General features: G+C 40.0%; 2 protein-coding genes across 2 annotated transcripts; both read left to right on the forward strand.

The window, feature by feature from the left end:
• The first annotated feature begins 4257 nt into the window (after positions 1-4257).
• LOC134660014 (uncharacterized) lies at positions 4258-7543 on the forward strand. Its single transcript, XM_063515712.1, has 4 exons — positions 4258-4467; positions 5479-5613; positions 7044-7429; positions 7522-7543. Exons 1-4 carry the CDS (start codon positions 4309-4311, stop codon positions 7541-7543), a joined length of 702 nt encoding a protein of 233 aa, XP_063371782.1. The 5' UTR covers positions 4258-4308.
• Positions 7424-16214, forward strand: LOC134660143 (zinc finger protein 431-like). The gene is made up of 10 exons (XM_063515858.1): positions 7424-7808; positions 8541-8671; positions 9052-9126; positions 9413-9551; positions 10053-10165; positions 11605-11701; positions 12897-13076; positions 13655-13756; positions 14601-14699; positions 16028-16214. Exons 1-10 carry the CDS (start codon positions 7677-7679, stop codon positions 16184-16186), a joined length of 1227 nt encoding a protein of 408 aa, XP_063371928.1. The 5' UTR covers positions 7424-7676; the 3' UTR covers positions 16187-16214.
• Positions 16215-18006: the final 1792 nt, after the last annotated feature.

Raw genomic sequence — 18006 nt, forward strand, 5'->3', positions numbered from 1 at the left:
CCACAACTGACCTGTTGGTGCGTGGCGCACGCGCCGCTCCACTAGCACGGGGCCGAGCACGAGCTCATCTTTCACGGCGTGGTCGGCGTACAGCGCCGCCGCCGCGCTCACGCCGATCGACTCGTCTTTTACACACACATCTAAGCATGGCGAGTCAGCTTTTACAGACACACCCTCGCACCTTGGCTCGTCTTTTATAAACACATCCACATCATCCAGTAAACGTTCAACTTTCACAGAAACTTCCTCGATCGTGGGCTCATCTGTAAACACATCCTCACAGGGCGCAGTCTTCACGCAAACGCTCGCTATGCCCGGTAAAGCTGATGACTCCATTGCTAACTTTAACACTCGGGTATAGACGTAATAAAGTTAGGTTTGCAACAAATAAATGATTATGATTATCTATGAAATATTGTAACTTAAAGTCTATTTTTTTATTCCGTAGACTGAAATGACATTTCATACTATGAACATCATGTTTCATCTCATACTATGAAATGTCATTTTAGTCTACCGAATAAAAAAATAGACTTTAAGTAACTTTGACAATGACATTTACGTAGACGCCATCTTTTAACTTTCTGCATGTTGCAAACTTGCAAAATGCGTTTGGATACCAATTGGATACTCTCAAGTTACCAATGATATTATCACAAACTACTTGGATATTATATAACCTTTCTTCTGTTTAGAACCAATTTAGAACTAAAACCAAAGAGTAGTATAATATATAGAGTAAAACTACTATTTTAAAACAATCTATTCTATAATCTCAATACGCTGTATGTGCTGACCGGACCAAAGTTGCGGTCCGGTACGCCATAGGTACGCTCGTCTGTTATAGCATTATTTGAGTCGTTTGACTTGACATTTGTCAGTCTAGTCTTGAGTAAAATGATCAAACCATTAAGTTAACTCTAAATCCGTGACATTTTCTCACTCTCACTCTCTATTTCTGACTGCCAAGTACTCCAATATGCAGATGATCTTTTAATTTACTCTTCAAATAAAAACCTAGTTTCTGCCAGTGAGTCTATCAACATGTCACTTCAGTCTTTAAATAACTGGCTCTCTATTAATGGTCTGTCCCTGTCTCCTTCTAAATGCTGTGCAGTCGTTTTTTCTCGTAAAAGAGCCCTGCCTAATTTGAATGTTTCGATCAACGATTCTAATATTCCCTTCCGTCCCTCCTACAAATTTTTAGGAATTAATTTAGATTCTAAACTAACCGGGGACCTACACTTTGAATATTTAGTTAAAAAATGTGAACGTGGACTTAACACTCTCAGATGCCTAGCGGGAGTTTGGTGGGGTTCTCATCCTACTTCCCTGAAACTAATTTATAATGCTACTGTTCGAAGCATATTAGATTATGGCTCCCATCTCTTGGTACCAGGGAATAAAGCTGGATTGAAAAAACTTGATCTAATCCAATCGAAAGCCCTAAGAATTATTTTGGGTGCAATGAGGTCTAGCCCAATCAAGGCTATGCAGGTAGAGTGTGTTGAGCCTCCCCTCGCTTTGCGCCGTCAATTCTTAGCGGATAGTTATTTTTTCCGATTGCTACAATTCTCGTATCATCCTATCATTCACCGTTTATATGACCTTAAAGCAGTGTCTGCCCCTAATCGTCTTGACCTACCCTGTCTTGTGAATAGCCTAAGAAAGTTTCAAACTCTCAAAGATCCAGTTTACCATACCCGCCGACTACCTTTGTATGAATTTAACTACGCGATTATCATTTACCAGCCCCGCGTTATTCTAAACTTCGACATTTGTCATAATGATCCTCATGCAGATGAGTACCTCCGCCAGATCCTTACGCGCGAATGGCATGACTGGAACACTATATTCTGTGATGCATCTAAATTATCACCAACTGGCTGTGTGGGAGTAGGAGTTTTCCACTCTCAATATAACATAGTACAAAAAATTAAATGCCCTCCTGAAACGTCTGTATATACTGGAGAATGTATTGGCATTTTGGAGAGTGTGAAGTTTATTATTCTTTTCAAACTTAAGAAAGCTATCATCTTTTCAGATTCCCGTAGTTGTCTACAAGCACTACTATCTAACCCGTTTTCGTCCAAATTCCACAACCCAATTATCCTCCAAATTAAGGAGAATCTTCTAATTTGTAAAAAAAGGGGGTTTGAGGTTGCCTTGATCTGGGTTCCGGGCCACTCAGGGGTCTCAGGGAATGAACGAGCTGATCGGGTAGCTAAGGAAGCCGTGGTTTGCGGTGACAAAACGCCTTTCAGGAACTACTGTTATGATTTAGTCCCTCTGGCCTCTAGTTGGCTTTTCCAAGCCTGGTCGGCCAAGTGGACTGCCGCTAATCGATCCCGAACCAAATCTTATTACCTTGTACAACCTGATGTACCAAGAAAACCTTGGTTCTCAAGGATTTTTATCCCAAAACAGTTCTGTTCCATAATTATTCGAATGAGACTGGGCCATTGCTGTTCTCCTGTCCATCTGAAAAAAATCCATAGTCGAGACTCCTCGCTGTGCGAATGTGGGCAGGAGGAAGGTGACTTAAATCACATTTTTCTTGCATGCCCTTTATATAATCATGATTATCTTTATGCGGATCTTTTTCACCTTAAAGTTTCCTTACCTACTTCTATTATACAATTGATTAAATCCAAAGACAAATTTATATTTTTAGCTCTAGCTTCTTTCTGTGAACTTAATAAATTGAAACTTTGATATATACCATTTTTGAAATCAGCAACTATTATTAATTATCTCATTATAATTCCTAAATTTTCGATTTAAAGTCCGTCAACCAAATCTTGTCAGTAGTAAAAGGCGGCAAATTTGAAAAATCGCGGGTTAGCAACACTGTGTTCAAATAATTCCAAAACGCGTGTCATCTGTGTTTTATCTGTGGAATGTGGATCGTGAATGACAGCCGTCACCTTATTTGTTTTCATTTGGTTTTCATTCTGAATCGTTTCTGTTTCAAGAGATATTTCTGCTGTCACCATTAAATACCAATACATTAAATAAGATTAAGCAAAGCTAAGGGGCCTACAATGTACAATCATGCTCGTTGATGGTAAACATTACTAAAAATTGAGGTTATGACAAGTATTGGAAGAACTCTTTCGAACTTTTAAGATTATGTTCAGTTTTTTTGTTTTAGGGTTAAAAGGCATAAATAAAATTAAAACGTATGCCTAAATCTATCCAACAAGACCATAAATTGTGTCCTGGAAACCGTCCATAGGCCCACATGTCAAATATTTTCAGCAATCAGTTGTGACTATTTACAAAGGTAAACCTTTTAAACAGTATTAAGAGCCATTATTATATCGCCGTTCTTTCGCAATATCTACCTAATCTATACATGTTTGTTGCAGGATTAAATCTTGCCCAATATAAGGCGTTCGTAGTAGGTAGTATCTTTTCAGACAATACTTACCTATGGCGGTTTATGTACGTGTACAACGCAACCAAGTCGAAAAGTGACCCTTATCTTATTTACCTTTAAATTAAATAAACACCTAAATATCAGTTGTTTTATTTTTAATATGTATATTGTACAATATATACCAATCAAAAAAATTACACAGGTATGTCATATTCATCCAGAACAATACACTAATTTACATTAACAAGTGGCATATTATATTGTAAATAACAAATATATGCACTATCTAATTATCTGCATTTTGATATGATTTTATTTTAGTAAACTTAGAAGACATAGATAGGGAACAAAGAGAATATAAGCAGTTGTTTTTGATATCTTCAAATTTGTTCATCATTTTAATTAACATTGTTTTAACATCGCTTTTAAATTGCCCGTCAATGTTTCAATTTTTTTCAATAAACCGCGAGTGACAATTTGAATTGACGTACGCAGGGCGCGCTCAAAGGAAAAAAAAATCTGTTGGTTCGATGTACATTGCTGCTTTTCTTAACGCAATACTGCTCTTTGAGTGTTGCCCTACTTTAGTTTGCTTTACATTGCTACTGACAAGATTTGGTTGACGGACTATATATACATATCGACATGACACTGGCTACTGTAATAAACGCCATTAAAAAAAAAAAAAAAAAAAAAAAAAAAACTCTAAATCCGTGGATCAAACTAGTGTCTATCGTTTTGGAGTCAATTTTCGTGATTTCATGATAAAATGTAATGCTAACATTGAAGAAAAGCATTATTCTGTATAAAACCATATCCTCTACGCTCCTGTCCTGTACGCTCTTATTATTAAATCGTAATATCACATTTCTCTGAAAACACAGTCTTTGTGTGCCAATTATCATCGAATTAAATAAAATTTAGCGATGCCTTTACCTTTAATGTTAGTAAACATGGACACAGTGAAAGTGGAGGAACATTCGGAGCTGTTGGCGTGTCGGATTTGTCTGGCTTGGGACGTGAAATTATATCACATTCGCGAGTCTGGCTTAGATCAAATGTTCTCGGAACTTATGCGAATTTCGGTAAGCAATATTTGTATATATTATATTGTAGCCTTTTCTTCCATATTCCTTCTTTTAGTTTATCTATGCGTTTTCTTGCAAGTTATTTTGTTCGTATGGATCCCTCTCTGGGTGAAGGCCTCCAATTTTTTCCAACTTTCTCCTTCTCCTGTCTCCATCCAATGTTTTCCGGCTATTTGGGTAATGCCTTCAAACCAGCGTTTCTTCGACTTGCCGGGGGGGGCGTTTTCCGTGTGGTCCCTTCCAATGAGATGAATATTGTTATCTCATTGTAACAAACAAGCTTTGTCCCTACTTACGTAAGTAAAGCTTACAAGTGTATCTCGGGCCTAAGATTATGAAAATTGCGATGGATGGCGTGCGACTTGCAATCCGGAGGTCGCGGGTTCGAACCCCGGCTCGTACCAATGAGTTTTTCGGAACTTATGTACGAAATATCATTTGATATTTACCAGTCGCTTTTCGGTGAAGGAAAACATCGTGAGGAAACCGGACTAATCCCAATACGGGCCTAGTTTACCCTCTGGGTTGGAAGGTCAGATGGCAGTCGCTTTCGTAAAACCTAGTGCCCACGCCAATTACTGGGATTAGTTGCCAAGCGGACCCCAGGCTCCCATGAGCCGTGGCGAAATGCCGGAATAACGCGAGGAAGATGACTAACAAAGAAAATAACATAGAAATGAGTAGGTACAGAAGTAAAACGTAATAAAAGTAGGTAGGTGGGTACAAACTGTGTGCATTGCAGCAGGACAAAAGGGTCACGGCTCAGTGATACGCTTCACTCTTTCGAGCAAAGCACTGATTTTCTGCCGGGACCCAGGTCACAACAAAGAATATATTTACGATGAAGTATTTACGTACGTCGGAAACAATCGTACAGTGTAATTGTGATTATATATGCATGTCGTGTGATAATTTTTTGATAAAATACTTAGATAATAGGTAAAAATAGGTAAAAATTGACCCATGTGTACTGTGTGTAAGCCTCCTAGTTTTAAATTATGTTTGCAGGTAACGGCATCAGATGGTCTACCTCAGCACTTATGCAGCTGGTGTCGCACACTCCTGCTAAAAGCAGTGAGGCTGCGAGCTTGCTCGAGAAGATCGGACAGCTTACTCCGACAAGCGCTCACACATCAACAAATAGTAAGTAATAGTTTTGAATGATTCACGGTTAGCTTCACTAGACATATAGCGACCAGTTGCGGAGGCCGATTTTTTGACATCCGCGGATGCGGATTTTTAAAGGCTCACATCCGCGGATGCAGATGCGGATGTCAAGATAGGTACATAAAAAACGTCAAATATTACATTTTAGTAATTTTTATTTCAAAAAACCGGCCAAGTGCGAGTCGGACTCGCGTTCCAAGGGTTCCGTACATTAAGTCCCACTCACGCTTGACTGCTCATTTCTAATAGGTTTTTTGGCTAATGTATAAATTACCTAGCAGTCTAGCACTTACGCCGATGCATCCGCATTAAACTCCGTATCGATTTTATGCGGATGCGGATGTTGAAAATAATGCGGAAGTTCCGCGGTTGCGGATGCGGATGTGGATATTCGCAACATCCCTGATATCGACGTTGATTACCTTTTGTATCGTTTTGGAGCTCCCAATATTTCGACACAGTTACATACATCTTGTTCAGGGATAACTCGAAAACAATACAAAAGGTAATCACGGTTCAGGTTCATATCCTGGTCGATATAAGTCTAGTGAAATAGTGAGTACTTTGTCAACAACACCTCACATCTCCGAGGGAAACCGGACTAATCCCAATACGGGCCTTGTTTACCCTCTTATCAGATGGCAGTCGCTTTCGTAAAAACTAGTGCCCACGGCAATTACTGGTATTAGTTGCCAAGCGGACCCCAGGCTCCCATGAGCCGTGGCAAATGCCGGGACAACGCGAGGAAGAGTTATGACACTTAGAGACATTTACACCTCTAAATAATTTTAGATTATAGTTTTTGTATCTTTGTGTTTTTTTTTTAATACTATTATTATAGCTTTTTTTTTTGTAATTCGACATTTAGAGATTTTCTACATCTCTATGTAATACTTTAGTTTGATTTGATATTTGCGGCTTAGATTCATTTTATAATTGCTGATGTGTTTTTTTTGCTTGTATGTAAATTCCATGTTGACGTGTAAAAGTGCCCTTGTGGCCTATTTGCTGAACAAATGTTGATGTTTGATGTTTGAAGATGATGATCTCAGATCTCCCCCGAGGTCGCAGCACCACTGCGCACACTAGTGTGTCTCGAACGTCGGCGTCTACTCAAAAGTATGGCTGCATTGACTGCTGTTCGATGGACGTCATTTTTCATAGCGCTGACTAGACGCCGACGCTCAATTCAATTATGGAACCTTTCGCTTGCTCGGGTGCCAATATTAGCACGAGTGATTAAACAACAACTTTTTTTACACAAATAACTATTTTCTAAAATGATTGTATTGTCCCATAAAAATAGATGCATCTATCACGTGTCACGAATGACAACTACTCTTGAGTTTAATAAGATACCTATAATAAACTTCTAGTGAAAGCTAATCAGAAAATAACTTTTTCAGATAACAAACGAATACATCCGCACTATAGACCGTTCTATACACAAACTGACACGCACACTCTCGCAAAATTTAAAAACTGACGTTCAGTATTACTCTGAACAAGACAAAAGTCTGGAAAATGTAAATGCCCATACAGATATTGATATTGTTAAAGATGAAATCGAACCTAATGAAAATGATTTGAACAATAAACTTGATAAGGTAGAAACAGATATATTACAGATCGATATAATGGAAAGTGACATTAAAGCGTTTGATATAAATTGCGACGGTATAGCAGACAGTGATGATTCCGATGAAGATTCTAAAATAAATCTTCGAGAATATAAATATAAAATGGAAAATCTTGAGTCAAAACTTGCATTAGTCTCTAAAATAGGAACTAGGTTAGATAAACGAATAAAGAAAGATTCAAAAATACATAGACTAAAGAAAGTTAATGTAGAAACATTTCTAAATAAAAAGCAACATTCAAAAGCCAAAGTAAGGAAGAAAAATAAAGAAACAATTGAAGTAAAAACAAAAGCCGATAAAGAAAAAGACTCGGAACCAGGAAGGTTTTTTACAATAGAGGAAATAGAAGAGTTTGTGAAAAAGCATAATTTTGAAATACAATATTTGACTGAGGAAGAAATGGCGGAGGATATGGAAAGAAGGAAAGTGTCGGATCGGTATAAACACTGCAAGTTTAAATGTACATTGTGTTATAAAGGCTTTCTGACGTCCACTACTTTTGATAATCATATGAAGAAAGATCATGACCCGGTAAGATTTTTTTTTAACTTTCAGTAAATGCTTTGTTTTAAAAGGTACCACATTGTGGCTTGCCATAAGGACGCTCTGACAGGTTATTCGTATAATGATACAAGCAAATTACGTCCTTATGATACCTAAGCGATAAAGTGGTACCTTTTACTTGAACGTCACAAATATTTTGTTAATAAAATAAATTAAAGCGAATTAACCACTGGCGCGTCATCGTGAACCTTGTCGGAATGCACGAAGGTTGATATTGGGTTGTAGCCGTCTGTGATTAAATCAACGCAACCTAATTGTGTTTGGGTTTGTTAGAATTGCCTCAATGAGTACCTATTAGTTGCCTGCTGAAAGAAAAGTATAGCCAACGATAAAAGCTTGTATCAAACATGAAATTTTCGTCAAAAACATGTTTAACCTAACACAACTTTGGGAACAAATCAAATTATTTTATTAAATATTTTGATTTGTGTTTAGGAATTCGTATAGGAGGTGCAAGCGCATATTACTTGCCCTTAGAGTTGGTCAAAGACGTCTAGTTTAGTAAGATGGCATATAGTCGAGAAATTGGGACGGGTTCCACCGTGGCGGGGTGGCCGAGGGGTTCCAGGCGTTAGCCCGGATTGCTAAAGACGCCGGTTCGAATCCGGCCTTCACCACTGGAGGGCTTCGTCACCTTTCCTTTAATATATGACATCTATTTCAGTTTATGTTTAACCTCAGTATTTATTTTGTGTCCAGCGTAACGCAAAGAACGAGTGCCGGTTATGCCGCGTGAGCTACCGCTACGGATTCTATCTCAAACAACACGTGCAGAACGCGCACCGGTTGCGGCTGCGCTGCGCCGAGTGCGGAGAGGGCGTGTGGGGCAGGTAACACAGGGGACAGTCACGCAGAGGGCACTGTCACAGCTGTCACTACGAGTTCTACCTCAAGGAGCACTTGCAGAACGCGCACCGGATGCGGCGGTTGTAGCGGACTTCAGCCAGGGCGTGTGGGTAGGTAACACAGGGGACAGTAACACAGTGGACACTGTTACATAACGGGGGCAGGTAATGCAGGAAACAGTCACACAGTGGAAAAGGTTACATAACGAGGGCGTTTGTGGCAGGTAACGCAGCGGACAGTTACACAATATACACTGTTCCCTTGCGATGCCTACGCCTTAATATCTTTTAATCGAATATTTTGATTATACTCTTCGAAGGTTATACACGTACTATGAAATTATCAGCCACTTATATTGTTACAGGAAAGAGTGCGTCGCGCACGCGGCGCGCCACGCCGGCACCACGCGTCAATGCAAGTACTGCGGGAAGCACTTCCTGTGAGTATCACATTTATAAAGTGTTCTTTTCAATGTGGTTTTATAGCCCGAAAGTTGCATTCCAATCACCTTTTTGCAGATGATTTACTTTTGCAAACATCATTCGGCTAGTTTTCATTATGGTAACGTTTTACAATTTAGAATTACTTTATTTCGACTATATTAACGTATAATAATAAACTTATCATGTTTCCCATTATTCCATTCGGCGTATTATTTCCTCAGTTGTCTAAAGAAAAGCTTGTATCTAAGGTGAAATATTTGACAAGAACTTATTTGCCCACAGTAAGAAATCGTCGTACACATGGCATATGCGAGCAGCGCATCCCGTCGAGAATTCGGCGCGCGGCTCGTGCGAACTCTGTGGGGAGATCTACACCAGTGCCAAGGGACTCAAGGCGCATAAACTACTTGCACATAATAAGGTAACGCAGGAGACAACCGTGGAGAAATCTGCGTGCGGCTCATATGAGCTCTGTAGGAAGATATATACTAGCGCCAAGGGACTCATGGCGTATAAACTACTCGCACGTAATAAGGTAACGCAGGAGAGCACTTGTTAGCTCAGAAAAAAATTGTATGAAGCGATTTGCAGCTTAAAACTGACAGATTTAAGCTGCAAGATTGTGCGAGCAGCGTTCACGACGGCCGTGTATTGCGTACTGCGGCGCGCCACTGCACTGTTAGTGCTTGAGAAAGGAGACCTAGGCTCTCCGAAACGTGTCGCGCGAGTGACTAAAAACAAGTGAGTCTAAACCGTAAAACTATTAAATGTTAGTATGAGAATAAGAATAAAATAATAAGAATAATTTATTGAGAAAACCTAATTGCTTATATTACATTTTACGTACAAAACAAAACAAAAAACGAAACGTATGTCTCAAAACAGTTGACGTTGAAAAGTTTTTTGTTTTTGTTTTGGACAGCGCTCTGCGCCCGAGTTGCAGTGCGGCCGCTGCCGCGCACAGTTCGACAATATGGAGGCTCTGACGAAACACAGACGACAACAAGCTGATGACAAGTGCGATCCTGACTTAAGGTAACCAAAATCAACCCAAACCATTATAAAGTTGTCCGCAGAAATCGCGAAGCGTCTGGTTGACGTAACTGGTGACCGAAGAGCTGGCGGCTACCTCGCACAACGTATCAGCATTGCGATACAGCGAGGAAATGCCGCCAGCATCCTTGGTACAATGCCTCAAGGGCCTATTTTTGATTTAAGCTAGTTTTTGATTTATTTTAGTAATACCACTGTATATATCTTGTTTGTAAATAAATGATGTTATAATCATTATAAATGCAAGAAAAACCGGGTGTTGGTACATTCGCCATCAGATATATTAGAGCGGCGAACGTGTCCAAAAATATCCCGTCATAATTCCGCGTGACGTAACAGTTTGGAAAATGTCGCGTTTTGCTTTTAATTTAGTTAATTAACTCTGTAATTGAAAAAAGGAAAAGTACCTATGTTTTATTGGTATTCTAACGACATATTAGTATTATTTTGCCAGGATAATTTTATTATATAATTAATTACAGGGGCGTTCCAAAAAATTTACGAGTAGGTACGTGACGCAATTTTTTTAACACTTGTTATAAAGTTAAGAAGCATATTTAACATTATAACGTTTGATAAGCTTTAAATTCAACATTATATCTCATACCTTTAAACGAGCAATGCTTGTATATTTATTTATATATACATTTCGGGGAACTCGGAAACGGCTCTAACGATTTCGATGAAATTTGCTATAGCGGTTATTGGGGGCGAAAAATCGATCTAGCTAGGTTTTATCTCTGAGAAAACGCGCATTTTTGAGTTTTTATATGTTTTCCGAGCAAAGCTCGGTCTCCCAGATATTTAAACATTATACAATACAGATTTTTGCAGGTTATTAAGGTAGCTGTCATACGCGTCACGTGCGAGACGATGTAGACCCTTTTTTTTAATTTATTGAGAAACAAACAGTCTTATAATAAACATATGAGCAACTTAGCTAATAGCTACAAATTGATTCCTTTATAGACCTATAGTTTCCTAATTTACAAATTGTATCGAGGTACAATTGAAAAATAATAAAAGTGTAAACTTATAGTACCTACTAGTTGTACATAACAAATGCTTAAACAAGAGAAAATACTTAAATAACAAGTGCCTACTATCGGGTTGCTTGCAACATTACACCCTTATTTTAATAGCGAATATACAGTCCTCTTAAAGAGACTGAATGAACTGCCAAACAAATCTGCGTCCATACATTTTTCATTGTACTGTTTATAGCCTGACCAGTAATATATGACAATTGTCAAGAGGGCGCTGTTATTCTCATGTATAGGGTGACAATTTAGTGTAGTATGAAAAAATTAGTTCCAGTGAAATTCCTCAACATGGCGCACCCTCAATAGATCCTGGTTTACCTTTACATGCGTTTGCCTTTTGTGGAATGCCCTTGTAAAGTGACCATGTGTTGTGCGCAGCCCGTGCGCGGCGTGCGGCGCGGGCTGCGCGGGCGCCGAGGCGCTGCTGCGGCACATGCACGCGGCGCACCACGTCCACATCTTCACCTGTGACCTCGTAAGTTATTCTTCCGGTTCCGGCTGCTGAAGTAAGGACGCTAATAGGGATGTTGACAATTTTTTGGAACTGGTTTAATTTTGTAGATAGACACGTAATAATTACAGAAAAAAATATTAAAAAAGTATATTCATTAATTTTGAATAAAAAAACATGTATAAGTTTCGTGTTTCAATTTCGCGCCTAAACGCTCCAAACTGTCACGTGACCTTGATGACGAACGGCGTTTTAAACAAACTGCTGTCAGTCATTTTTTTAAATTCTTTATATGGCAATTGACAATTTTTTTAAGCCTTAACACACTACCGCATCGGACAGCGACCTTCTTTCTCGCTCTAACTTATAGCTGCGTCCTTAACGCACCACCTTACACACTATCGATTCGTGCGCCGCACCGCACCAAGATCGCGTTTCGGTACGATAATCTGTAGACACTTAGGCAGGTTTTATAACTTGTCTTTGGTGATTCCACTGTGATTACGTCACGCGCTCCGATTGGCGTTTGCAGTCACGTGATACTGGGCATTATTTTAAATACTTTTCATTTATTTTTAATTAATTTATTACGCATATTTACACATGCAAAATATGATTTTCCGCGTTCTAATACTCCCTGCTATGGTAAAAACATAACATGTTATATATTCGCGATTCATGTCAACATCCCTATTACGAAGGATTGCGTATATTGACCCGCTTTTTCCCATCTCTATCGCACGCGCATAATTATAATGCTGTCCCGCTCGCTGAACCAATGAAGTGCGTGCGATAGAGATCGCGTTACTTTATCGCGGTTTGTCAACCCTTAAATAGCATTTGACACAGGCTCTGAAAAGTAACCTAAAGGTTTTTTTGGAACTATTAGCACAGTTTTGTAGATAGTTTTAGTTGGGATTTGTCCACTGTTACACGGGGTCCTTTGTTTCCCGTAATGTTGTATGTCATAACGTATTGTTTGTCATATTATCGTTAGTCATAAAACTGAAACCGTTAACTTTTCAGGGTTTTCGTATAGGTAGGATAGGTTGGGCTTGTTTTATGGAAATCCTGAAAAGTGAGGCGTTTCTGAACTAAATAAATTATGACTAAAGAAAATGCGGGCAAACAATATATGACTTAAAACTTTTTGGGTAACAATAGAGACTCCTGTTACACTTTTTGGTGTATCCCTATTTAACATAAATGATTGTTTCAGTGCAACAAATCCTTTCTATCCAAGGCGTCGCTCTCGACCCACATAGACCGCGTCCACCTCGGCATCAGGCCGTTACAACACCATCAGCTCACGCAGTACAAGAAACACAGCAAACGTCCCGTGCAGCACAAGAGACGGGGGCACGACCACATGTGCGAGCACTGCGGGAAGGCCTACACGGTAAACGCAACACATACACCTGCGACTAATGCAAACTCATACACCTGCGAATAATGCAAACTCATACAGCTGCGAATAATGCAAACTCATACACCTGCGAATAATGCAAACTCATACACCTGCGAATAATGCAAACTCATACACCTGCGAATAATGCAAACTCATACACCTGCGAATAATGCAAACTCATACAGCTGCGAATAATGCAAACTCATACACCTGCGCTAATGCAAACTCATACACCTGCGAATAATGCAAACTCATACACCTGCGCTAATGCTAACTTATACACCTGCGAATAATGTAGGCAACACATAATCTGCGATATTATGGCATAAAATTTATATATTTGGGATATAGCGAAGGGGTGTTTTTTAAATGTTTAATTTAATAGTTATAGCTGGTCAAGCAAATCTTGTCAGTCGCGAAATTCAAATTTTCTATGGGACGATATCGTTCGCGCCTACATTTTTCAAATTAACCGCCTTTTTCTACTGACAAGATCTGCTTGACCAAGTATATATAATTATTGTGATGTTATGTATATAGTTGTTACTTTTAAATATGTTTGTCCGCAGACACACCAGTTTTTAAAGAACCACCAGATGACGCACACGGGTGAACGGCCCTTCAAGTGCGACCGCTGCCCTAAGGGGTTCACCACAGCTGTGCAGCTCACGGTAACACAATCATTACTTGTATACGTAGATCCCAATTCTGGACGCCATCAAATACGTAAGAACAAGAATAATATTCATAAAAAAAAACCTTATTAACCTTTTGACCGATATATCCGCACCGTAGGTTCAACGCCAAAGACCGATTAATCGGTCACAGACCACATAGCAACATAGACAGACTACGTGTATATGCATAAAGTTCAATTTCAGTTTTGACACTTCGGTGACGTGGCGTCAGCGTGACAGCTTTTGTGTTTGACACGGCCGAAAAGGTTAATAATACATACGTATTTGATAACTTATTACAAATTGTATTTTAAGCTTCGCAAGAAATACTTACAACGAAAAAAAATGTTTGAAGTGAAAGCTTCTTTAAGCGGGTTTGACATTTTTTTAGATGGGAAAAAACTACTGAACTCGCTTCACCCTTACCGACACCCAATTCACGAAGGCTGATATTTGCTTGTAATTTCATACAAAATTTTAAGGACAGTAGACCTTATTAACCTTAAATACGGGAAGGCTACTGTCAAATTCAAATCATTTTTGAAAATATTTATCTGGGGCCACGGCAGTGCCCCCGCCAAGTCGAGCTATTTGATCGATCGATCGAAGTCTTAAGTGCCCACAACACAAGCCTGAACACACACAGCCTTAAACTTTGAATGACCAGGTGCAGGCTGTAAATAAGTAATAACTTAATGTAGGTATTATTCTTTTTTTTTTTTGTAAATAGCAACTTAATGTAAATATTATTGTACCGTACCTAAATACTATTTATTGTATATTTGCGCGTATACTTGTGTTCGTATGACAAATAAATGATTTGACTTTGACTTTGTAGTGGCACACGAGAACACACACGGGGGAGCGACCGTTCCAGTGCGACCAGTGTCACCAGGCGTTCAGTCTAGAAGGCAACCTCAGGAGGCACCGCAAAGCGGTAAGTACTCACGTCGGTGGCTAACAGGCGTACAGCCTAGGAACACACGGGGGAGAGTCCGTTCCAGTGCGACAGTGTCACTAGGGGTTCAGACTAGAAGGCAACCTCAGGAGGCACCGCAAAGCGGTAAGTATTCACGTCGGTGGCTAACAGGTGTACAGACTAGGAACACACACGGGGGAGAGTCCGTTCCAGTGCGACCAGTGTCACTAGGGGTTCAGTCTAGAAGGCAACCTCAGGAGGCACCGCAAAGCGGTAAGTATTCACGTCGGTGGCTAACAGGCGTACAGCCTAGGAAGACACATGGGGAAGCGACCGTTCCAGTGCGACCAGTGTCACCAGGCGTTCAGTCTTGAAGGCAACCTGAGGAGGCACCGCAAAGCGGTAAGTACTCACGTCGGTGGCTAACAGGCGTACAGCCTAGGAACACACGGGGGAGAGTCCGTTCCAGTGCGACAGTGTCACTAGGGGTTCAGACTAGAAGGCAACCTCAGGAGGCACCGCAAAGCGGTAAGTATTCACGTCGGTGGCTAACAGGTGTACAGACTAGGAACACACACGGGGGAGAGTCCGTTCCAGTGCGACCAGTGTCACTAGGGGTTCAGTCTAGAAGGCAACCTCAGGAGGCACCGCAAAGCGGTAAGTATTCACGTCGGTGGCTAACAGGCGTACAGCCTAGGAACACACACGGGGGAGAGTCCGTTCCAGTGTCACCAGGCGTTCAGTCTAGAAGGCAACCTCAGGAGGCATTTGCGGTAAGTACTCACGTTGGTGCTAACAGGCGTACAGCCTAGAAACACACACGGGGGAGTCCGTTCCAGTCGCGTCGCTACAAGTACATGCAGCCCACACCAATTTTGGTGTCTAGCCATAGTAGTTGCCGCGCACCGCTACGGTACGGACGCCTGCTCGCGCTTGCGCCACCTAGCGGTCACATGTCGCAATAGGCGCGTTTTGTTAGACTATTCTGTACCTGGGCCATTTTATTTAAAGTTGTCCCCTACACTTTTTTTAATTTGTGATTTTCTATGTTATTTCTACTCAGAATCACGAGCTCTTTCTATCCTAATCGGAGAAAAAAAGTGTCCCAAGGTTTTTATTTCCATTCCGTTACCATTTTTCATATACTTTGTATGGCGGTCACGGAATGGAAAGATCGGAATGGAAAGAATTTTTCTCCTATTAGGATCAAAAGAGCTCGTAATTCTGAGTAGAAATAACATAAAACATCCCAAATTTAAAAAATAAAGTGTAGGGGACAACTTTAAATAAAATGGCCCACCCAGTACTATTATTTATTCTGTGACCTAGATATTTGTATTGTTTAGGTGCACCTAGGGCTCCGCAAGAATGTGCCGTGCCCGCGTTGTGAGAAAACCTTCTCTACTAACTCCACGATGAAGTTGCACGTCAGAACAGTGCACGACGGAGCGCCCTGGCCGCGCCGAGACCGCAGGCCGAGGAAACACCCGCCGCAGATAGAATAGTTTTATAAAAAACACATACACCTGCGAAATATGTTGTTAACACAACACATACAGCAGTGGCAGCTACTGAACGGAACCTACTCTTAAAATGAAGGTACATAAAAATATACTTGGTCAACCAGATCTTGACAGTAGAAAAAGGCGGCAAATTTGAAAAATGTAGGCGCGAAGGGATTTGAAAAATTTGAATTTTGAATTTCGCGCCTTTTTTTACTGACAAGATTTGGTTGACCAGCTATATGTAGATTAATAAACTCGTTATTTTATTTAACCATCTTGTCCACTGGCCAGTAACTGGCCGCCCTAAACTAAAAATGAATTCTATTCGCCTATAAACAGAATTCATTTTAGTATGTATAAGGTTTCAGTAACTGGCCACCTTATACTAAAAATGAATTCTATTTATAGGTGAATAGAATTCATTTTTGATTTGGGGTGGCCAGTTACTGGCGAATTACCCTATTGCCTTAAATACTCTGGCACACCCACTTAGTCAGTAGTAAAAGGCGCGAAATTCAAATGATCTATGTCCGGTAAACCCTACACGCCTACATTTTTAGGGTTCCATACCCAAAGGGTAAAAACGGGACCCTATTACTAAGACTCCGTTGTCCGTCTGTCACCGGGCTGTAACTCATGAACCGTGATAGCTAGCTGTTGCCGTTATAATAAATAATAAAAATAAATGTTTATTTAGACAACAAGATCCATTTTGTTAGTACATATTATATACAAACTAAAACCTAATAAAAACTATGTTAGTATTCGTAACTCACTAATGACATCGTATTTTTAATTAATTATTATCACAAATACTAAAAACAAAATAAAATAAATATTTAAGTGGGGCTACCATACAACAAACGTGATTTTTTTTGCCGGTTTTTGCGTAATGGTACGGAACCCTTCGTGCGCGAGTCTGACTCGCACTTGGCCGGTTTTTAAGTTTTTTCTACTGACAAAGTGGGTGTGCCAGAGTATAGGAGGGAGATTGCTGCGTCTCTTTCGATTGTCGTAAATTGGGAAACTGTATTGATTGATATAAAAAACAGCGTTCAAGTTTAAATATTGCTTTACTTAATACGTCAATTTATATTTTTAAATACAGTATTCTTATCGCTGTTAATAAATATTATTAATTAAACAAATAGAACATGCCAGGTAACACCTTAAAGAATCGTCCGCGGGGTACAGAATGATTTGGAAATCGTTCTGGATCACGCCAGGGGGGCGAAACTCCTGACTTCGGGCAAACTCGGCTCCGTTCGGCTCAGCATTGCTCCGAGCAATTATTAGGGTTGACACAACTTGGCGTCCCTTTGCGTGCACGACCACAGATAAGATAATGGCTTGAATTTTGACAACCCTAAACAGCCGAAAGGGATAGTGCCCTATATTAGAAAGGGACAGTATTCGACCCAGAACCGCTGTCAAACTTGGGGTTTGTAGGAAGTGTCCTATCTGTACGGTAGTACTATTACTTGTTCTGTGACCACGCAGCAGATTTCGCTGTTAGTCTGTGATTCGCCTAAATATTATTTTGATACACAAAGTTTCTTATTACAATTAAGTAGAAACATGACTAGAATGGATGCCATAGGAAATTTAATATATTTTGATATAGAAACAGAACTATGTTTTTTGTAGAAACTGCTATGCGGTGATTTCAGTTGTTTATTTTACAACAAGTTTTAGCTAAGTAGCAGAAAATCTTTAGATATGTCTGTGATGTATCTGACATCCTTTAGATCGTATGCGACTGACTGAATTTCTTACAGAATATCAGATCATACGGTTCCCCTTCATGAATCTAGTATTTT

Source organism: Cydia amplana, chromosome 26, assembly GCF_948474715.1.
Source record: "Cydia amplana chromosome 26, ilCydAmpl1.1, whole genome shotgun sequence".
In the NCBI taxonomy this organism is placed as follows: Eukaryota; Metazoa; Arthropoda; class Insecta; order Lepidoptera; family Tortricidae; genus Cydia; species Cydia amplana.